This window comes from Pseudorasbora parva, chromosome 5 (genome assembly GCF_024679245.1).
Source record: "Pseudorasbora parva isolate DD20220531a chromosome 5, ASM2467924v1, whole genome shotgun sequence".
NCBI lineage: Eukaryota > Metazoa > Chordata > Actinopteri > Cypriniformes > Gobionidae > Pseudorasbora > Pseudorasbora parva.
The window spans coordinates 43,771,388-43,794,474 of NC_090176.1; the positions used below are offsets into that span (position 1 = coordinate 43,771,388).

Sequence of the window (23,087 nt, forward strand, 5' to 3'; positions counted from 1 at the left end):
AAGAGATTTTAACCCTCCAAAATCTAAAAAGCCATGTCTGGAAGTACTTTGGATTTTGATCGGTAGGAGGTAAAATTGATGAGCCGTGAGATAGTCATATTAAGTTAATATGCAGTAAGATACAGTTAGCATACCATGCCTCATTTTATTTAACGTTAAACAGAAACATTACTAAAGTTTAGGATACTGTACTGACTGAATAGATATTGCATGAATAAAGGATAAATGCACTCCTTTCACTTGTATGATTATTCACCGCTTCATCTCAAGGGGAAGCTCCATGTTTAGCACAGCTCGCTCAGAGCGTTCAATATGCTGTAAAACTTAAACTAATATTAACAATATTTCTTTCAATCACTGAATAAAGCCTGCTTTATTTGGGAAAAGAGTCGCAACCTTAAAGGTCCCGTTCTTCGCGATTCCTTATTTCAAACTTTAGTTAGTGTGTAATGTTGCTGTTAGAGCATAAATAATACCTGTAAAATTATAAAACTCAAAGTTCAATGCCAAGCGAGATATTTTATTTAACAGAAGTTCCCTTTCAAAGCCTACAGTGAACGGCCGGTTTGGACTACAGCAGGAAGTGCAGGGATGTAATGACGTCACTAGAACCGTTTGTTGACTAACCCTCCGCCCACAAGAACACGCAAAATAGGGGGCGTGGTCTTGTTGCTCTCCCACGTGGAGAAGAGCGTGCATTCAGCGCTTGCATCTCCCCGTTATGGTAAGAGGCGGGACCTTTCCGGGCAAAGTGCGCTAAGCTGCTGTCCAATCAAAACACAGGAAGCGCTGGCCCAATCAGAACTCGTTACGTATTTCTGAAGGAGGGACTTCATAGAACAAGGAAATCATCAGGCCGTTTTTAGGACAGAGAAAACAGCGCTGTACAGATAAGTAAATTGTGTGAAAAATACTGTTTTTTTTAAACGCGAAACATGAACTCGTGTTATATTGCACACTGTAAACATAATCAAAGCTTCGAAAACACGCGAAGAATGGGACCTTTAAATTGTTTGCACAAAACTCTTGCTCAGCACTCAAATTTTGTACATTTAAACCGTTATGCACAGAGAGCGTGAGGGAGAGGACGAGAGAGAGTGAGGTCTGCGGTCTTGGTCATTATGATGTTAGCTCCAGACCATCAGCGGCATTCATTGCTCATGTACCCGCAGAGAACAGCGTCATCTAGTTGATTTACTTGTTTTGGTGTAAGTAATACGTTGTCAAATATGTTTAAACTTAAATAGTCTACCTATACAAGTAGTTATGTCTCTTCGAATTATTTGCCCTGTTAATGACGTAATGCATTGACAAAATGCGCAACCAGATGTTCGAATATTCGTGTTTATTTTAGAGGGAATATTCGAATATTCATTTTTGAGCAATTTTGACAACCCTACTGTGAACTGCATTAAATGAGCATATACCACGGGAATTGAAGATTGATCGGATTTATATTTATTTTGCGGAGGTGTAAGGTATAACACAACCTGCATGTTATTTTATTTTTTTATTTGTTTAGATTGTTTAGCCCGTTTTGTTATAAGCACCATTGCGAGCAGTGGGCCTATCTGCTGTCTTAGCTCATCAAAAATGCCTTTTACTGTGGTGGTAATAGTAAGCTAAATTAACTAACATTGTAATGCTTAAGGTGTTATATATCTATGGATTGTATTATAGGCAAGACAAGTCCAGTTGATTTGAGAGGCTAAATTGATTAAACATGCGGTTAACTCGCTGTCGGCCGTTGGCCGGTTGTTCATCACTTAAATTTTTTTACTTTGACTTAACAAACAAAAATTGCTCTAAATATTTTTCTAAATTAACTTGATAAACAAACGAAACAAAATATAACTACTTTGACATAAATAAAAAAAATGAACTATTTTAATGGCTGCAACAATGTAAAAAACAAACAAACACAGGCTTTAGTTGGACTCGGGCCGAGAATTTTGATAAGCTGTCGGACACGGGCCGGGCTAAGGCCTTAGCGTCTCGGGCCAGGTCCAGGCTAGGGCCTAGATTTGAGGCCTGTGCAGGGCTCTACTGCAGCCTATCTGGCAACCTCGAGTCAGGGGGTGGGGGAGAGGGGATAGTGATTGCAGTACCAGTTTTGGCCACAATCTTACATACACTTCCTTTAAACATCTGGCTCATATTCGCGAACGTATTCTCAAAACTGTATTCAAAGATTCAATAATTGAATCGTTGATGACTGAACCAGTGCAATTCACCTTTATTGTTTTTTAGAAAAAAATATACTTACCGTTACACACCTCGGGTCATTAGCGACCCTGTACAGTTGTTACAAATAATTAATTGAAAAACAGGCTTTCTTTTATAATTTAAATATTGTTTTCTTGTTATATTGTTTATAATTAAATAATTGAGTAAAACTAGATGGTTTATGCCTAGCTTAAAATAATGAATGAGGTGGAAGGTATGAATGACATTCGAGCTATGCGTTTAATGGGTTAAAGATGTTTAAATATTTTTACTGAAAAACAAGACAAACGTGCTGAATAAGACGTGTGGATTTTTTTGGTAGTGAAACTTCCAGCTGCTGTGCCTCTTGAGGACACATTGAGTTTGATAGTGCCTGAATGTGTTTTCTCAGTCCGTCTTCTCGCTCACTGTCAGAAGACAAGTGGAAAAAGACTTGAGTGTATGCAGAGATGGAGAATTACCCAAAGTGCCACTACTATAAGCACACTGTCACATGTTCAAAACAAAGGAACGTCACATTCTCAGAAGAGATTGATGTTTAGATTTTAGCCCTCCGGTGAACACTTTTCTGGTTGAGGAACAAAGATACATGATATCGTTCTCCCTTCTTCGCCCTTGATCTCTTTTGAAGCTAAAAGCATTGAGTTAGTTTTAGGTTGTGCTTCATTTCCTGTCTGCAGTGCCCATATTAGGATGTTGTGGTATTTACACTTCACATGGAAGACTTGAAACAGTCTATGCAATTATTAAAACATCAATGCAATGCAGTGTGCTAATCCTAGAAATTAAGTCCGGGGATCAGCAACTACCTCATACACATCATGCGTCATTGTATAGTGTTTTGCGATATATCACAGTGACATAATTGGATTGTGATTGGCACTGTGCCAACTGCGTGGGAGAGAGAGATATCGCTTTCAGTATTTCTCACTCGGTTGGCTTCACTTTCGTCCAATACCGCATCTCATAGAAGCGACTGTGATGCACTGAAGGTGACCACCACCATTAAATGTCAAATTATATAACTGAATATAAAAGATACAAATATTTAAAAAGGATCCTGATGCATTGGTGCATTTTTGTATAAGAAAAAAAGATTTGCAAAATGTTCAAAGAACAGTTTAATGAAATCCCCTATTTTTAATACAATTTGCACGTAACATGCCTTCAAATTGTGGCTCTTGACTGACCATTGTTCATGTTTGCATTCCTCAGAGAGAAATCTGATGGTTCACTGGTGATCTTTGCGGAGATAATAGAGCATTATCAAGTTTGGAAATGCTGAGCTGGAACAATACACAATTGTTTTGTTTTAAGTGTACCGTAGGGTGTTATATTTGGCCCTAAAAATTGTCAACAGCAGCACTTTTCACCCCTAAGGGACTTATGGGAGGGTCACAGAACAACCTTTTCTTTTCTTAGATGCCATGGTCTCTGAAACAATATCACAATGGTGGACTTCGTCAGAGTGCCATGTTATATCACATACTAGGCCCTGGGCTTGTGTTTGGAGCCAATACCAAAGGTCATCGAGGGTGGCAATTCCCTAAGGCACTTGCGCAGACTGGATATTGTGTTTCTATTTTGGGAAGAAAACATTGCAGGTGTGGTTCAAAAAGAGCAGCTTGCTGGGTAAGGCTTATCTTGTTCTGCTTTGAAGCTCTTGACATCACTGCATGGTTGCAAGATAACATTTACTTTCAGGTCACTGGCCATTCTTTCTTAAAATCAGTAGTGTTTTCCTCACAAGCATCTATGTCTATAAAAAAGGATTAAGCTCCTCTTAAAGGTTAAAATAGCTGGGAATTATGCCTGTGTGAACTAGCTATAAAACAATAACTCATCTCAAAAATGTTCAGCCATTTTGACCATGATTAATATTCACTCACCTGAAGGATTATTAGGAACACCTGTTCAATTTCTCATTAATGCTATTATCTAATAAACCAATCACATGGCAGTTGATTCAATGCATTTAGCGGTAAGGTCCTGGTCAAGACAATCTCCTGAACTTCAAACTGAATGTCAGAATGAGAAAGAAATTGGATTTAAGCAATTTTGAGCTTGGCATGGTTGTTGGTGCCAGACGGGCCGGTCTGAGTATTTCACAATCTGCTCAGTTACTGGGATTTTCACGCACAACAATTTCTAGGGTTTACAGAGAAAAACATCCAGTATGTGGTAGTCCTGTGGGTGAAAATGCCTTGTTGATGCTAGAGGTCAGAGGAGAAAGGGCCGACTGATTCATGCTGATAGAAGAGCAACTTTGACTGAAATAACCACTCGTTACAACCAAGGTATGCAGCAAAGCATTTGTGAAGCCACAACACGCACAACCTTGAGGCGGATGGGCTACAACAGCAGAAGACCCCACCGGGAACCACTCATCTCCACCAAATAGGAAAAAGAGGCTATAATTTGCACATGCTCACCAAAATTGGACATTTGAAAAACTGGAAAAATGTTGTCTGGTCTGATGCGTCTTGGTTTCTGTTGAGACATTCAGATGGTAGAGTCAGAATTTGGCATAAACAGAATGAGAACATGGATCCATCATGCCTTGTTACCACTGTGCAGGCTGGTGGTGGTGGTGTAATGGTGTGGGGGATGTTTTCTTGGCACACTTTAGGGCCCTCAGTGCCAATTGGGCATCATTTAAATGCCACGGCCTACCTGAGCATTGTTTCTGACCATGTCCATCCCTTTATGACCACCATGTACCCATCCTCTGATGGCTACTTCCAGCAGGATAATGCACCACGTCACAAAGCTTAAATCATTACAAATTGGTTTCTTGAACATGACAATGAGTTCACTGTATTAAAATGGCCCCACAGTCACCACAGATCTCAACCCAATAGAGCATTTTTGGGATTCGGTGGAACGGGAGCTTCGTGCCCTGGATGTGCATCCCAAAAATCTCCATCAACTGCAAGATGCGATCCTATCAATATGGGCCAACATTTCTAAAAAATGCTTTCAGCACCTTGTTGAATCAATGCCACGTAGAATTAAGGCAGTTCTGAAGGCGAAAGGGGGTCAAACACAGTATTAGTATGGTGTTCCTAATAATCTTTTAGGTGAGTTTATATTTCAATATTAAGGCAGCACTGGAACCATAATTTTAACCAGACAAATATCATTGCCAAGTAGATTTCAAATGTTTAATCCAAGAAGTAAAATACATTATAAATGTTGTTTAAAATAATCAAGCCATCTTTTCACCATTTTTCCCCCCTCACTATATTTAAGATTTTATAGCTACAACCATCAATAATGTGATTTTGGAGTGTGACTACATGTTTGTCCATCCAATGGCATTAATTTATTATGAATTATTTTTGCAATTCCATTTAATAATGTTAGTAATGCATACATTATATAATTCACCTCCATGTTTATTTCAGGAGCACTACATGCTTTCATATTGTGAGACAAGGAAGGATTGGGGAACCAGTCTGATGACGCTGTCCTTTGGAAACATAATATATGAAAATAAATATTCATGTTTCATTTTATATTTCCATTGAAGTTATCTTGAATATTAAATAAATCAACCAGTCTTATTTAGAATCAGCCTGTTTAGACCGGATGTGGTCTTAATCACTAGGTCTCTGTGTAAGCATGATGCATTAATTATGGGATATTTCTTGGGATGCGCTTTGATGTGCTGTTGTTTGTGCCTGTTTGACTTGGAGCCCCGGGCCTATTTTTGTGCGGGGCCTTTGGGACATGGGGACGGACACAACAATCAACCGGTCAGATCTGGAATGAGATGTGGGAACTGGGACGTCCTCAGTTCAACAGAAGGGGGTCATAGCGAGAGCATGTGTGGGGTGCATGCAGCATTTTAAAAATAGTCATCGTTTTTCAAGGAATTTTCTATCGAAAAGCTTTTTTTTTTGACAGGTTTGAGAATAGTAAATTATGATAGCGATGGTGTGTTTATTCAGTGGAATTGAGGATGGTCATTGATTTTCCTCAGAGCTCTGACATTCAGCTATTGGTTTACATGGTTTGGAGTGGTTAGTCTTGATATGGGTTTTTATCACGTACACTAATAACTATATAAATCCTGCAAAGGCAATTGTTCTGCATCTGCTGGCTTTTGATATCGCGGCTCTACTTCCTGCTCTCGACTATGCGGACTCCATTCCCGAGGTCACTACTGCAGACTCTGTCCCAAATCTGGTCAAGATGTCAGCGGCATATTCAGACATAGGCAGCTTCACTTTTCTATGGTGGAAGGCCGTTAAGTGTGAACATATTTTTAAAAATGTTATGGTCTCTAGTATGCACAGAGTCAAAACTATGCTGCGTCACAATTCGCATAACCATGGTACTGTATGTTGAAATAAGTATTCAAAAGTTTTTCTACCCAGATGGTCTACTTTTCCCGGTTAGAATCAGAACCAGATCCATGCAGGCTTTGATTGCTAATATTGCCCTCAACCCATTGAGAGTTGGACAAGGATTTGATTGGAGCTACAAACACGGATAAAAAGTGTTATAAAAACTACAAACTTGGCAGATGTGCGAGTCTGACGGTTAAGTAGAGAGGTTTAGATAAAGGGGTTTGAGTGATTAATTATCAGTATCTAACCTTGACTAAAAATTATTGTTATATGTTATCCAGCAACAGCATTGAGAACTTTTGTAATGATACGTTTGGCCATTAACTTTTAAATGCATCATAATATTCAAATTGCAAACACATGAGGAGAGTATCTGCATGAAAGACCCAAGATCACCTTTTTACTACGTTTCTCTCAGAAATGGTGAGAAATAACATTTAATTGAATGTGGAGGATATTAACTGTGACAAGATGATCGACGGCAGTTTAAACTGTGATGAATGCATGTAACTAAGCAATAGAGTATTTTTTTTTCTTCACAAAACAGTATGTAGGCTACTTTTAGGGCGTAGTACAAGTAGGTGAATTTGAATGCAGCCCAAGAGTTCAGAGCTTGAGCTTTCACCAGACTAAGCTCAAGAGGCGTGATAAACAGGCTGTATGTCTGTATGAAATAGGATAGCCCTTCAACCAATCAGACCACAAGAGTTGTGATCAACAAGCATGGTTCAAATGACTCTGTCTGTACGCAACTGGATAGTCATTCAACCAATCAGACCAACAATCCATCGCTTCTCTATCCGTCATCGTGTTAAACCCAGCAATAGCGCGGCAGGTGGATACGCCGGTTTGTGATTGGTCCCCGCAAATTTGTAACAGAAGCAGGATAGGTTTCAGGTTTCCAGCCTGAGCTGTAGGGCAAAATCAAATCGCCGGGAGATCGGGCTGGGTTTATCCAGTCTAATATATACACTGATATTCAATTCATTTTTGTGACGCACTCCATTAACGTCACGGAAAGGAAACCGGGATGGCAGAACGCGGCATCCTGTTTGTTTTCTTTATTTTACAAAAGCACAATGTTTTTTTTTATTTTAAGTGTAGATCATGCACAAATAAAAAGACTTCATTTTTCCGAATTATGTCTTGCTTTAATCTGTATGACCATAGTTTATGCCATAAAATAAAATATTTAAAGCGGTTTCGATTGTTATAGTTAGACAAAATCATTTGGTCACTATTACAGTCCAATGATGAAATCTGTGTGTTCTGGAAATGGGTACGCATCAATCGCTGTCTGGAATCGCTTGGCTTTCCTTTGCGCATCAGCTTATGCAAGAGTGCATTCTGTTTACTGCTCAGTAGGGAGGCTGTACTGTACCAACCAGAGGACTAAATACCGCTAAGTGGAACAAACTGCAATTTGCAGTACTGTCTGTTCAAAGTAAATGAAAAGAAACCTAACATTGTATCAAACGGTGACGTCAATAGAACCATTATGCATGGATGCATTTAGAACATAGGGTGAGTTAACTTTTGTTTCATGCCGTCTGTAAACATCCAAATTAATGCAAATATCTTATACAACACAAGGTTCATAAGAAAAACACAGCTGGGTTGCCGGGAATATTGGAACGTTATGTTTACACTTTGATGCATGTGGGGTTTTCTACAAATGTTTCCCCCTAGTTGATGTGATTGGTGGATACGCGACATGCTTGATGTTGCTGAGTAGCGCTTATTTATGTTAGGTTGCTGCTTTTCCCATCCTTCGTCTCCTAGCCTCTACCCATTTAAAGCAGAGTATGTAACTCCATCTGCACTGTTTACAAATCACAAGTCCAAATTGTAGCAGAGAGCATGAGTTCTACTGTGTTGTATTAAACAACTGCGCTGTTTGTGAAAGGGAATAGACCATGTTGCTCATGTGGCTGATGTTACATGGGTTATTGACACAGATTTTTGTGTCGTCTCTTTATTAAATCTATCAGCATGTTGTTTCGATACTACTTTTTTGTCAAAGTGGCCAGGTAACAAACTGTTATTAGGACTCATATTTGCAGTATTTGCAAACTTTTTTGGTACTATTTTAAGTTCGGGACGAATATTTCCCATGAACTAGTAAAAGATGCGAATGGACAACATTCAAAGTGTTCCAGTTTGGACCGCTCTGGCAAATCAACATTTGCTGATGTGATTTGTAAATGACGTTGAACCTGACATTAGAGAGGGCCTATTCGTGTGCTAATGTAATGAATCATTGTGTGTTGCAATTGAACAATTTGTTTTTAATGAGAAAAAGGGGTGTTTGGCATGTTTTTTTAGGGAGTCTACATACTGGAGTACACCATTTGCTTCCTTTTAACTTTGTTCAAGTAGACTTGACATCCATTCTGTCACTGGAGTCCAAAAATAACGAAACCTCTGAGATTTGAAACTGTGAACACTGAACAGATACGCAGCTAAAACTGAGACTGTGTTTGCTTTAGACCATTTTATCAAAACTTTGTTCATATTCTACAATATTAGGACAAGCCTCTAATATTGTCTCTGCAGTTCATGTCCATGTCTATCTATTTTTGTAATGTATTTATGTAATAAGGAATCACATGTATTTTATATATATATATACATACATACATACATACATACATACATACATACATACATACATACATACATACATACATACATACATACATACATACATACATACATACATACATACATACATACATACATACATGCATGCATGCATGCATACCAACCCGATCACACATAAATGCGTATAAATAGTACGAGTGTGCAATGTCATGGAATGTATACGCCAAAACTCATTTTGGCGTGCATATGGTACGCACTTTATGGCGTATATATGACACGCGTTTGGGTAGGTTTAGGGTGGTGGGGCGTATATATGACACGCGCTTGGGTAGGTTTAGGGTGGTGGGGTGGGGGGTTCGTATGTATAATACGCCATAAAATGCGTATCATATGCACGTGAAAAACAGCGTGCCATAGACACGCCAAAATGAGTTTTGGCACGACATTGCACACTCGTACTATTTATACGCATTTTTGTGAGAATACCCTGTACATACATACATGCATACATACATGCATACATACATACATACATACATACATACATGCATACATACATACATACATGCATACAAGCATACATGCATACATACATACATACATGCATAAATGTAGTAAATATTTTTTTAAAAATCACTACATCATATATCCAGGTTTTCCGAGATTTTTAGCTTTATTTTAATATTTATTTTGTCTATTATTTGATTAGGCAGCCTAGTTGTAGATTGTATAAACCTTTCTGAAGGTTTTTTCAGGCAGGTTTATTCCTCAATGTTGATCTGTTTGTGTGTCCTTATAATCACCAGACTTTAGTAATAAAATGAGGTGGTGCTGGTCAAGATTTCATTTTAGTAATGTTTTTATGATCTTATGGTCTGAAAATAGACAAATGCTATTAATAGCAGTGTGTGAATTGTAAGAGATCAGACCGCTAAATTATTAATCCTTCCCATTTGGTCAGGCTCATCTGTTCTTTCATAAAGTGCCAGATCCAAAACAGGAAATGACTCCGCACCAGCTTGTAATCTTTCAACTAAACAGACATTTCCTGCTCAACTTGTTTTTTGACTTTTTCTACCATCTATTACAACTAAGGACCCCCCCCCTCTCTCTCTCTCTCCTCTCCTTCTCTCACTCTTTCTTCAGTTTGCATCGTATGGACAGAATCTCTGTAGATGTTATTAGTTTCTCATGCTGGTTGTGTTGTCCCTGCCGTCACATGGCCTTCATCTCCTATTTGATTTTCCAGTAATATCTGAAAGCAATGTTCCCTCTATGTTTTGTTCTTGGCAAGCAAATAATGTTGCATTTGGACAGATCCTTGGGCCACCTGAACAGAAACATCCCATGTAACAGTTTAGTTCTTAGATTATCAAATTTTCTAGAGCTCCTCTTTGAAGACGTTTTGATACATTACAGTTGTTCTCCATTGGTTTGGCTCATTTCTCAAACAGAAATTACATTCTCTAAACAACACGGACAAACCTCCAAACCGCTTGGCAATTGTTCACGACAGAACTGAATTTCTCATTCATTTCATCAAATTGCAAATGTCTAAGTACATGTCTCAATGTCTAAGTACATCTTTGCAAATTATTAAGTACAGGTAGCCTAATTTTAGCACAGTTTCCATGTGATTGGATCTTCTTGATCTAAACTGATTGTGGATTCTCGGTCTAATGGTTGTTCGACACAAAACATGTCAGCGTTTTTTCATTGTATAAGTCATCACATGCACAATAGTCTGTTCTGTTGTCAAAATGAGTCAAGAACATAATACCATGAATACTGATATGAATTCCTACTGATATGAACATTTGATAAATGTATTACAGCAATTGACAGTCAGGTGACAGCAGTGTGTGGATGGCTAGGAGAGGGAGGGTGAGGACAGCGACCAGTGAAGAACTGTTAGTTGTGAAACTCCAGCTTTATTTACAGCACTGTAGGGTGCATATCATTTTCATTGTTTTTTGTTTGTTTGTTCTGGTGTATGGAAGTTATTCTATGTGTGTGAATTCCCTTGGCAGTATGAGTGCAATGTGTGATGTCAAACCTTCGAGCCTACTCTTACTCTAAAATCCTATATCTTTTTTTTTTTTCAGTTGTATACATTGTATTCTGTTAACTATTATGAGGGATATTTCAATGGTCCTCTGCCATAGTGACAAAACATCTAAACATTTTGACTTGCAGTGCTTACTCAATGCCAAAGAGACAAAGCATTTTGGGGGCACTGACTGTTTAAATGAGAAGGAAATTTAACTTTTGTCACTTGAGTGAACTGTTTTGGGACAGGTATGAGCTTTTGTAGGTGAGCCATGTTGTGCCGAACCATTCACGTTATTTTGGCAAAAGCACCAAAAGTGTTTCAAGAAATGAGCCATACCAATTGAGAAGGATCTATGCCATTTTAATGGCACTGACTCTTTAAATTGGAAAAGGATTTAGTTTTGAAGCATAAGTGAACAGTTTTGGGAGAGATATTAGCTTTTGCAAGTGAGCTATAGGGTTGTGCTGAACTGTAAGACTGTTTTGCCAAATGATCTTAGAATTTTGAAGAAATGAGCCAAACTAATGGATTAAAAACTGTAAGTAACAAAAAAGGAAATGACATTTTTTGGGGGGATATTTAAACGGACTCAAGATGGCTGTGTCATTTAAAGGCGCAGTGTGTCATTTTTAACACAACTAGCATCTGTTATTTGACAAAAACATAGCGATAATAACTAGAGCTGCACAATTAATTGTAAAGATTGCAATCTCGATTCAAACACGCATATCTTATTCCTAAATGGCAATGATTCACCTGTATGTAATAAAGAGGCCTGAAATTTATTCAAAATGAATAAATAAACGCGTTAACAAAAATTTATTTTAACGGCACTCATTTTATTAACGCGTGATTAAAACAGCGCGCTTTTTCTGTTTGATCCGTGGCTTAACTCGTAGTTGGAGAAATCGTGTTCAGCCATAGACGTAAAGGATGCAGCAGCAAACATTTATAGGGAAAGAAAAGGGTTAACATTAACATTACTATTCTGAAAAAAGTGCAGTTATTGCCTATAAGCTACCATATTTTCTGTTTAACTTTTATTGGACTCCAGTCAAAAGAAAAGTGTTTTTACACTGAGCATATTGTCTGCATTCGAAGTCCGAGCGTGATGTGCGAATACAATGCAAGCTCACTCTCTCGCATATCCGAGCGGTTAATCATTAACACTAACAAATCATTAATCATTAACATTAACAATTATTTTTCTGAACAAGAGCTCCCCCAAGTCCGTGTTTCTCTCACTGTTCGCGTGAATCGTGCCGAAGTTCGGCACACACATAAAATACTGGCAGTTCAATAGGGAACGCGCATCTCTTAAAGGGGCCACACTATATTACTACTCGTGGAATATGGACCTCCTCCGGGTATGGTGTGATTCTGCTGCGCTCCCAGGTCCGCATGACAGCTTTCACATTATCAATTTTTCATACGAACTGTGCCCTGTTCTGGACTAAACTGCCAGTGTAAAAACTCCCTTTATTTATATTCTTAAATGAGAGAAATCACTGCTTATTCTGGATTTTGAAGCTTAGGGTTAAGAGATATGAACAATGTTGACCTTTGATACATGTCTAGTCTTCATGCTCTGCGTATGGTTTCACTAATAATAAACGGACATTTGCATAAAGCATGCATATTTGTCCATACCCATATCCATGTACCCAACACATTCATTTAAGATGCATTAACAACTGATAAAAATGTGCGATTAACTGCGAGTTAACTCATGACAATCATGCGATTAATCGCGATTAAATATTTTAAACAATTTACAGCCCTAGTAATAAACCTTTGACAAGTACAATCACAGCGAACAGTCAAATCTGCCACTGAGCCACAGAGAGCATTTGTCATGTATAAAACCATTTCATAAACATTACTTATTATTTCTTTATTATTCTTCATTACTTACTAGTTATTTCTGTTACAATAGTTCAAATTATTTTCCAATTATCACAAAGTACTGGGATGAAAGTTTATAATTCAGATGTAAACACTGATGCCTATGCTAGCAGCAAAATGAAGTAAATTTCCTTTTTAAAAGTAACTTATTGTTACACCATTTGGTGGCGACAAGCTAAAAGTATTTGTCATTTGAATCATTCATTCAAAATATTACAGTGTACATATATTACAATATTAGAAAATACAAGTGATTCACCCAGTAATTTAAAAAGGGGATGTCTTTATGAGTGAGTCATTGAAGAATTCATTCAAACATTTAAAAATGTTTTTTAAAGAGGCGCTTTTATGACATTTTTTCCACATGCATTATACTAACTGTAGATTAACGATTTGCATTTATTGGCGTTCATGGGTTCAGCAGTGATTACATAGAATTGCTGTATTTATTCTTGAAAGTGGGAAGTCATCCATTTAAGATAATATATGTCATTTCAGTCTGTTTTTGATTGCCGCCCATGCAATTTTGCCTTTGAGAGTCTGTGTGATTGGAGACAGTGCTGCTTAATGTGCTGACACCTGGTCTATTACACATTCTGTTTTCAGTTAACACCCTTTACCAACTTCATGTGCAAGTAATGCATCAAAGACATGTCGGCTCATGCATTTCTGTTCTTGCTCAGACGAGCATATGATGTGTGCAACAATCTGGTTTATGTGGCTGGGTTCAGTAGAGGAAGAAAAGTCTTAAAAGTCTGCTTCATAAGACACAAGACAGTCACAGTACTCTTCTTTGGGCCTGCCACCATTTCCTCTGGAGAGATGGGGGCCTGGATATTTTTGTGCAATTCAGATCTGAGTGTGTCCCTTTTTGCTTTCGTGCAGGTGAACCGTCCCCCACTGTAGTATCCTGTCCGAGCCAAGGACATGGAGGAGTGCGAGTCCGCCCCTGCCAGTTTCAAGAGGAGGGCTTGGGCTCAGAGCCGAGACTCCTGGCAGGCTTCTGAGTCTCAGGACCAGGGCGCAGAGGAGACGCTGTCTGCCCAGCCTATGGAGGATAAGACTTCCACAGCCTCAGAAACAGGTACAGTGTTTCTATTAATCGTATAACGGTTCCAGTTTTTCAGGTTGTTTCGGTTCTGTTGTTACAGTTACTGCACACTACAACGCTTGCATTTACTCCTGGTTAAATATCATACTGATTTTAAAATACAAGCCACTCAATAATCTTTCACCTTCATACTTATCTGACCTTCTTAATATCTACACTCCTGCTCGTACTTAAAGATCATCTTCTGCATTCGCTCTTGTTCTCTCTTGACCTTGCACGACTTCTATAGGCTCCCGAGCCTTTAGTCATTCTGCTCTTTACTCATGAAACTTGTTGTCACAGGATATGCGAAACTCTGAAACTGTCTTCTTGTTTTTAAATCTCACCTTAAGACCCCTCTTTTTAGGCAGGCCTTTATGTGATTGCTTTTATGCTTGCATCCAGTCTGTTCAGGCTGTAATATTGATTAATTTCTGTTTATTGTTGATTGTTTTATTGTGTTTGTAAGGTCTCCTTCAGTGTCATGTAAGGTGCCTATAAAATATTATTATTATTATTATTATTATTATTATTATTATTATTATTATTATTATTATTATTATTATTATTATTATTATTATGTAGTATTAGGGTTGAATTTTCTGAAATGTATAATTTCAGCAATATTTACCATTTTATATTGTTGTGTAAATGTTTTGATATGTGAAAAATACCACACAAAATCATATACTGCAGATTTTTTTGTTATGCAAATAAGTTATTGATTTTAAATCTTTTGGTTGAAATGGACGGTTTGGACTGATTCATGAAAATAAATGTAATTATCATTAACAATATTTTTGCTAACAGCCAGAGGTGTTGCTCTGATTCTGTAGAAACTGCTTTTCCTGACATTGTTTTTTCTTCCTCAACAAATATGATGTTTATAATGCAATTTAAAAAATAATCATATTTTCTGGTGAGAGGGAAAAAAAACAATGCCAGGAAAATCATTACAAATATACTGTGAATATATTCGACATCCAAAGTTCATCATTACTATTTAAGGGTGTTAATTGCGCACACACAGAATTTAATTTAGACTGATACTGATAACTAATATTATAACACATTGTTTACTTGAAACGATTTTATTGCCTCTTTAAATATCACATAGCTGTTTTTTAACCACACTTTTACATGAATTAAGCCAACATAAGTCTGCTTTTGGGGAATGCTAGCATTTATTGGGCTGTACGTACAGCAATACACAAATATACCGTAAGTACTCGTATAAATGGACACCAAATGTGTGCAAATTTAGGCTGATATGTAGATGTTCAGAGGCAAAGGATATGGCAAACCATACGATTGTTGTTTTTATCATTTAAATTGGCTTTTGGGGGTTTGAAGCTCCGCAGGATTTACTGGAAGTCATAATGCTGTTATGAACACAACAGAGAGAGATTACAGAGGTTTGGCTGCTTGGCTTGGCATTTGATTCGCCATGCAAGTCACGATAAAGCAATTAAGAGCAAAGAAAACATTCTGAAAAAATAGAAATCGCAGACCACACTTCAGAGAATGCCCTGTGTTTGTCATCATGGTTATATTTGTTTACTGTTTGTTTGTTTGTTTGATGTTGTTTTTCAGGAAATTAATTTGGCTATTACACGGAACAGTTATTTGTATTTTTTTTCCCTTCAGGTCGTAATCCAAATCAAGTGGAGAACTGGCTCAGGACCTGCAGGTGAGTTACCTAAAAAAACACTCATAAAATACAAATGCAAATGCTGTGAGAAAGACATGTGTACACACCACAGTGTGACGTGAATTGGTAAGTAAACAAATCGCTCCGATGCGTTCCCGGCAGAGAAAAGCGTTCTGTCCCCTGTCTCTCTGGTGTTGCTTGACAAGCTGTAAATTTAAGAGAATTATGTGAATAGTTCAGTGGGTTCAGACCATGATCTTCCAAGAGTCAGAAAAGTTGTTACTTGTGAGGACTGACTATTGTCCTTTGTGCTGTGCAGGTTTTTTTTTTGGTGGTCTGTTTGGGTATGTGGGGGCTCATTAATGCTGAAGTTGTCCTCTGAGAGTTTTAAGTCTTTCTCGCTGTACTGCCAGGCTGTTTTTTTAAGATGTACGACTGTTTAACTCTAAAACGCAGGAGGAAAGGGCCATTGATTTACTTTGTAGATATACGTCCCTCATGACCAACATAAACCTTCCTTGTGAAAAACAAAACACAGAAATTCCGGAATTGTTGGTGCATGTCCTTCTCTGCTGTTTCATCTTGTGCTCTAAAAGGAAGCAATGCAGGTTTGTTTGAATGTTGAAGAAAATGTGGCTGAATGCCATTTGCTCAACTGTTTTTGTGGAACATCTGAGAATCATTAGTTGTCAATGATGCAATAACATTTATTTGCTGTCTTTTTCTGAATCTTTGAGTTTAAAAGCCGGAGTGAATTAAAGTTCTGTTTGCTTGCATTTTTGGTACAATGAAGATGTCACCAACATGTTCGGAATTATTCATATTGATAAAGTTATGCTGCTGTCCCGAAGTGAAAAATAAAAATAAAGTAAAAAATCTGGTATGCACCATTATAAAGACATGCATGCAATTTGGGGTTAGTGATATATTTTTTTAATGCCTCTTATGCTCTACATTTATTTGATGAAATATATGGTACAAACGGTGACAGTGGGGCAAAAAAGTATTTAGTCAGCCACCAATTGTGCAAGTTCTCCCACTTAAAAAAATGAGAGTAATTTTCTGTAATTTTCATTATAGGTACACTTCAACTATGAGAGACAGAATGAGAAATCCAGAAAATCACAATCAGTTTTTTAAATAATTTATTTGCAAATTATGGTGGGAAATAAGTATTTGGTCACCTACAAAAAACAGATTTCTGGCTCTCTCGGACCTGTAACTTCTTCCTTAAGAGGTTCCTCTGTCTCCCACTCTTTACCTGTATTAATGACACCTGTTTAAACTCCTTGTCAGTAAAAAGACACCTGTCCACAACCTCAAGTAGTCATACTCCAAACTCCAGTCTAGCCAAGACCAAGGAGCTGTCAAAGGACACCAGAAACTAAATTGTAGACCTGCTCCAGTCTGGGAAGACTGAATCTGCAACAGGTTAGCAGCTTGGTGTAAAGAAATCAACTGTGGGAGCAATTATTAGAACATGGAAGACATACAACACCACTGATAATCTCCCTTGATCTGGGGCTCCACGCAAGATCTTACCCTGTGTGGTAAAAATGATCACAAGAACGGTGAGCAAAAATTCCAGAACCACCTGGTGGGACCTAGAGAATGACCTGCAGAGAGCTGGGACCAAAGTAACAAAGGCTACCATCAATAACGCTACGCCACCAGGGACTCAAATCCTGCAGTGCCAGACTTGTCATCCTGCTTAAGTCTGAAGTTTGCTAGAGAGCCTTTGGATGATCCAGAAGAGGATTGGCAGAATGTTATATGGTCAGATGAAACCAAAATATAACTTTTTGGTTAAAAAAAAAAAAAAAAAAAACATCAACTCAACATGTTTGGAGAATGAATGCTGAGTTGCACCATACCTTTCTTTGAAGCATGGGGGTGGAAACATCATGCTTTGGGGCTGTATTTCTTGCAAAGGGATCAGGGTAACATTTTAAAGTAAAAACCATCAGCAAGGAGTATTTAAAGCATTAAAGATGAAACGTGGCTGGGTCTTTCAGAATGACAATGATCCTAAACACACCACCCGGGCAATGAAGGGTGGCTTCGTAAGGAGCATTTCAAGGTCCTAGAGTGGCCTCCAGATCTCAACCCTATAGAAAATCTTTGAAAATCTGTGTTGGCCAGCGACAGCCCCAAAACAACACTGCTTTAGAGGAGATCTGGGCTGCGTTCCAGTTCGTTTTTATCATGCCCTTCACTCGCAAACTTCCCTCCGTCTCGTTCACTCGGATGTGCGTCATGCCTACGTTGCATGAGTGCCCACTACTGGCGGAAACTTTGCAAATGGACTGAACTGGAACGCCCTAAGCCCTTGATCACTTAGAATCCACTATGGAGTTGATATATTATTTATTTTTTACCTTTACGAAACTGTTTAATGCAGCATTCTATATGTATATGGATGTGTTTGTGTTGTTTTAAATGTTTTTAAAAATAGTTATAGTTGTTTGTGGTGGGGTAAATTAAACGCGATATGTGGTGACGTCACAATCGCGTTGCATTGTGGTATATGAAGCTGCCTGAAGTGTACATATGAAGTAGACTCGCTCACTCGGTCAAAATCGAGTGAGCAAGGGTCTGTCCATACAAACTTCCCTTGTTCACTTCATGAAGTGGAACGCACTTCAAAATGGCGGCGGGGATTCCCCCAAGGGGAAGTGCTTAGGGAAGTTTGCAAGTGCATGTCTTAAAGTGGAGTGGAACGCAGCACTGCATGGAGGAACGGGCCAAACTACCAGCAACATTGTGTAAAAACCTTGTTGCCACTTACAGAAAACATTTGACCTATCATTGCCAACGAAGGGTATAAAACAAAGTATTGAGATGAATTTTTGTTATTGACCAAACACTTATTTTCCACTATAATTTGCAAATAAATTGACAATGTGATTTTCTGGATTTTTTCTCTCATTCCGTCTCTTTTTAAGTGGGAGAACTTGCACAATTGATGGATGACTAAATACTTTTTTGCTCCAGTGTATATTGTGAAATATTATGATGATTCGAAATAACTTGACTCTGTTTGAATATATTTAAAAATGAAATTTAGTCCTGTGATCAAAGCTGAATTTTCAGCATCATTACTCCAGTGACACATGATCCTTCAGAAATCATTCTAATATTCTGATTTGGTTCTTAAGAAACATTTCTCATTATTATCAAAGTTGACGAATGTAAAGTTTAAAAAAACAGCGTTTAATTGAGACTTTAATGATGAAATGATGCCAGCATTTTATTTTTGGGTGATCTGTTCCTTCATAGTTGATTTAATCAAATGCTCCGAACTAGTGTAAATTTCCCCGTTGAACCCAGTGCCACACACTAGGTCAATAAAAATACCTCGTGCTCGTCCTATTCCCAATTCCTGCTCATTATCATTAAACACACACAAGACAGACATCCTCCTACAGGCTGACAGGAAATGTAAGTGTCTCCACCGCCGAGAGTTTGCTGGATATCCGGAGCTAGAAAGACTTTGGTGGTGGTGCTGCTGGTGTTGTGAAACATGGCCAGCGCTCGGCAGAGTGTGAGCTATTCTTAGCCTCGTTGAACGTGGTGTGGTTTTTTTCTCACGCCGTTAGGATCTCCAGGTGTCTGGATGAAAGTGGCAGGGGATTTCGAAGGCGGCGTTTTGTAAGTGCCAAGAGAATCTGTGTCAGCGTTTTGCAGTTCTGTGTGTACGAAGAAACTAACACAAGAGGGAAGGGTGTTTTTGTGTGCGTTTCTGCTCGAGTGACACTTTGAGGGGGAGATTTGGCGAGTGGAATGAGAGGATATGACGTGTTATTGATCTTTCAACAGGACTCCCCTCGGGGCCTCTTTGGACGAACAGAGCGCCAGTCCGTCCAGAGGTGAGTTCATCTTCTTCAGACCAGGTTTTACTGTAAAAGGTTACTCAACTGCTGGATGACTCTGTTCTCCACCACTCCTTGTGAACTTTGGAGCAAGACCTCACAATGCACTACACCGCGCATGCACATTCATTGGCACACACAAGCGCGCACACGTACGCTGATTTGGGGCCAATAGCAGACCCCCACACACTCCAAGCAAAGTAATGCTTGATTAGATGAATGTTTATTACTAAACGGGACTGAAGCCAAGAGCCAGATAATGTGTTATGGATCAGGTCATTCGAAACTGCATCAGCAGTCTTTCTGATAACTTTGTAGGTAAGGCAGTTGCTCTTAAGAGTAAATATTTACTTTTATCTCTGTGCGTGCAAGCTGTATTGCCACATTCGGGCACTGAAGTGCTACTTGGATATATTTAAGTGTTTTTATGTTGAAGAGAATGGGAAATGATCACTTGTTCGTCAGGATAGGTTAGTGCAAAGTGTTTGCTCTCTGAAAGCTGTTCTCTTTGCTTTTCAGGGCCATTAAAGAATGGCTGTAGCTTTGAAGATGACCTGTCCCTGGGAGCTGAGGGTAAGTACTCTCCACTTTCTCCCTCAATCAGATGTAATTGCTCTTAAGTGCACTCCTTTGTGAGGAATGTTCTGAAAAATTCCAAGAATTCCATGTAGGTTCTAAGAGGTTAATGAACCGATTGACAAACAAGAATGACGGCTGGCTGCCTTGTGTCATTGCTGTTGATCGTTTTTTAAACCTACTCTATATTTTAAAAAAATCAGGTCTGCAATTGAACATTTTTTAGTGTCTGATCACATCTAAATTTTTCAGTTGGCCAAATTGAATTTCTTTGAGTTAAATTGCATCAGTTCACAGAATTTTAATTTGGCCATCTGAAAAAATATAGATGTGATCAGTTATTAGAATTTTTTATATTGGAAACTTTTTTTTTTTTTTTTTTCTTACAATGTAGTGGGTCTGTTGTGAGTTTTTAAGTGTTTACACTCTAATTGAATGTAATTTGCTTTTAGGAACACACACTGTGACATGCAGGCACATGCATGTGATATTCAGGTTAAAAGATTGGTCTTGGCACAACAGATAACTTATCTCTGGTTTCATGGTGCACCTGATGGCCCGCGTGTTAGCGGGAAAGGAACGCTTAAATAATAAAAGTGACTGCAGCAAAAGTGTAGCAGAACTCTTATGTTAGCTAGGAATTTTTTTATGCTGATCTGTAAAGTTTTATAGGCATCCTGGATAAACTTATGGTATTTGTTTATGACTGTGGTAAAAAAAAAAAAAAAATGTGAAGGCTGTTTTTATTGTTTGTTTTGACTCATACATGTCTCTACTTGGTGAGAGTTAACTTTGGAACCTGTGTGTGCTACTTAAAGGGTTAGTTCGCCCAAAAATGAAATTTATGTCATTAATGTCTCACCCTAATGTCGTTCCTCACCCGTAAGACCTCCGTTCATCTTCGGAACACAGTTTAAGATATTTTATATTTAGTCCGAGAGCGTACGCAAGTGTATACACACTATACTGTCCATGTCCAGAAAGGGAATAAAAACATCATCAGAGTAGTCCATATGTGACATCAGTTAGTTAGTTAGAATCTCTTGAAGCATCGAAAATACATTTTGGTCCAAAAATAACAAAAACTACGACTTTATTCAGCATTGTCTTCTCTTCCGCGTTTGTATTCAATTCTCAAATAAAGATTCAAACGTTTATGAATCAGCGGATTGATTCATGATTCGACAAACGCGGACGAGAAGACAATGCTGAATAAACTGTGTTCCGAAGATGAACGGACGTCTTACAGGTTTAGAACGACATTAGGGTGAGTCATTAATGACATAAATTTTCATTTTTTGGGGGGTGAACTAACCCTTTAACTTTAACAATGTTTTAGAAAAAAGCATAATACAATATTTATGACATATTAACATTGAAAATGCCATTAATAGTATGAAAAGCACTTGCATTGTTTGCTTGTGGGATGTTCCCTCAACTGTACTGTATTTTCTTGGTTAATTTGCTATCTTATGTGTGGGTGTATTTTTACAGTTGTTGAATGACAAGTTTAAACAACACAACAAGCTGAGGAGAAACTTTTCTGCAGACACTTCGCAAGCCATTGTGCAACTGCAGTCGACCAGATTTCACCCTTCACTGTGTCTGTATGTGAAAGAACGAGTCCAGACTCGTTCCACTGAATGACTCGGCCCCTATCCGCTCGTATTGACAAAAGCACAGGAATCAGGCTGCACCAGTTGTGGGAATTTCTGTGGAAATTTAAGGTTGAGCCTTTTCACTTGAGTGCATGAAAACCAGGATGCCTCAGGCCAGAAAATCTCTGGCTAATGTCCTCTGCGTCCCTGTGTTCAATCTTGTCCTCCTTAGTGAACCAAAACCTGGTGTCTAATGTGATTTGTAACACGAATCATTTGGCAGGTTTAGGATGTGTGCGCATATAATTCTGTCATTGTGCTCTAAGTGCTGAGGAAAATGTTCCACAAAGTGGATTGTCGTCCGGAGTGGATGTTCTAAGCTGGATAAATCACATTTGGAAATTAACATTGTCACAGCATCAAATAAGGCTCCTTCGTAAAGAATTTCGGACAATTCCCACAATGCTAAAATGGCAGCCAGGGCTTTCGTTAATTTCACTTGTGTCAAAGGTTGACAGGTGGTTTCAGAGGAATTTGGTATCAAATTAGGTAGGAATCCAGCACAGCTAAGCCTATATTCTTCTTGCTCTCTCATCTCTACAGCCAATCACCTCCAGAACAGTAGCACAAAAACAGAGGCCAATGGGTAAGCAGGACTTCCAAAATGTTCCCATCTCCTTCTGTTTTGGTCTAGTCACAGGTGGGTGACTGTCTTCTTTCCTCAGCTATGAGATGCCAGCCAAGGCCAAAAGGAGCCAGTTCAAACAGAAGGGCAGAAGTATGAACTCCACAGGGTCTGCGAAGAGCAGCACCACAGTGTCCAGGTACTTTACAGCAAAGACGTACTTAAGTCATTAACACACGTACAATCTGTGTGCTTCTGAAAGTATCTCAACCAGTGATTGGGCAAGGAGTTTAAATATGATAAATGTATAATCATTTTAATGTAGGCATTACTGTAGTTAATGATAATCTGGCCATATATATTTTTGATAGGTATATGATGCATATGTAAATTTGATTAAAAAAATGTGTGTGCGTGCGGGCATGTTTTTGTGACATATGAGGACACAAAAGTGTATAATGACATAGGTATGACATTGGTATTACAAGGAGAGGGTGAAATATGACGACATTGGCCATGTCCCCACTTTTCA

General features: G+C 38.5%; 1 protein-coding gene across 3 annotated transcripts in view; it reads left to right on the forward strand.

Annotated features, from left to right (window-relative positions):
- Positions 1–23,087, forward strand: part of itprid2 (ITPR interacting domain containing 2) — a 64,780-nt gene that overhangs the window by 11,839 nt on the left and 29,854 nt on the right. For 2 of the 3 annotated variants that reach the window (XM_067444440.1, XM_067444441.1), the window contains exons 2-7: positions 14,029–14,227; positions 15,881–15,923; positions 19,704–19,753; positions 20,276–20,329; positions 22,534–22,576; positions 22,656–22,754. In XM_067444440.1, coding sequence (XP_067300541.1) covers positions 14,071–14,227; positions 15,881–15,923; positions 19,704–19,753; positions 20,276–20,329; positions 22,534–22,576; positions 22,656–22,754 — 446 coding nt within the window. In that variant the 5' untranslated portion in view covers positions 14,029–14,070. Of the gene's footprint in view, positions 1–14,028; positions 14,228–15,880; positions 15,924–19,406; positions 19,536–19,703; positions 19,754–20,275; positions 20,330–22,533; positions 22,577–22,655; positions 22,755–23,087 lie in introns of those variants that run through there. The other variant, XM_067444442.1, reaches the window with a different exon arrangement.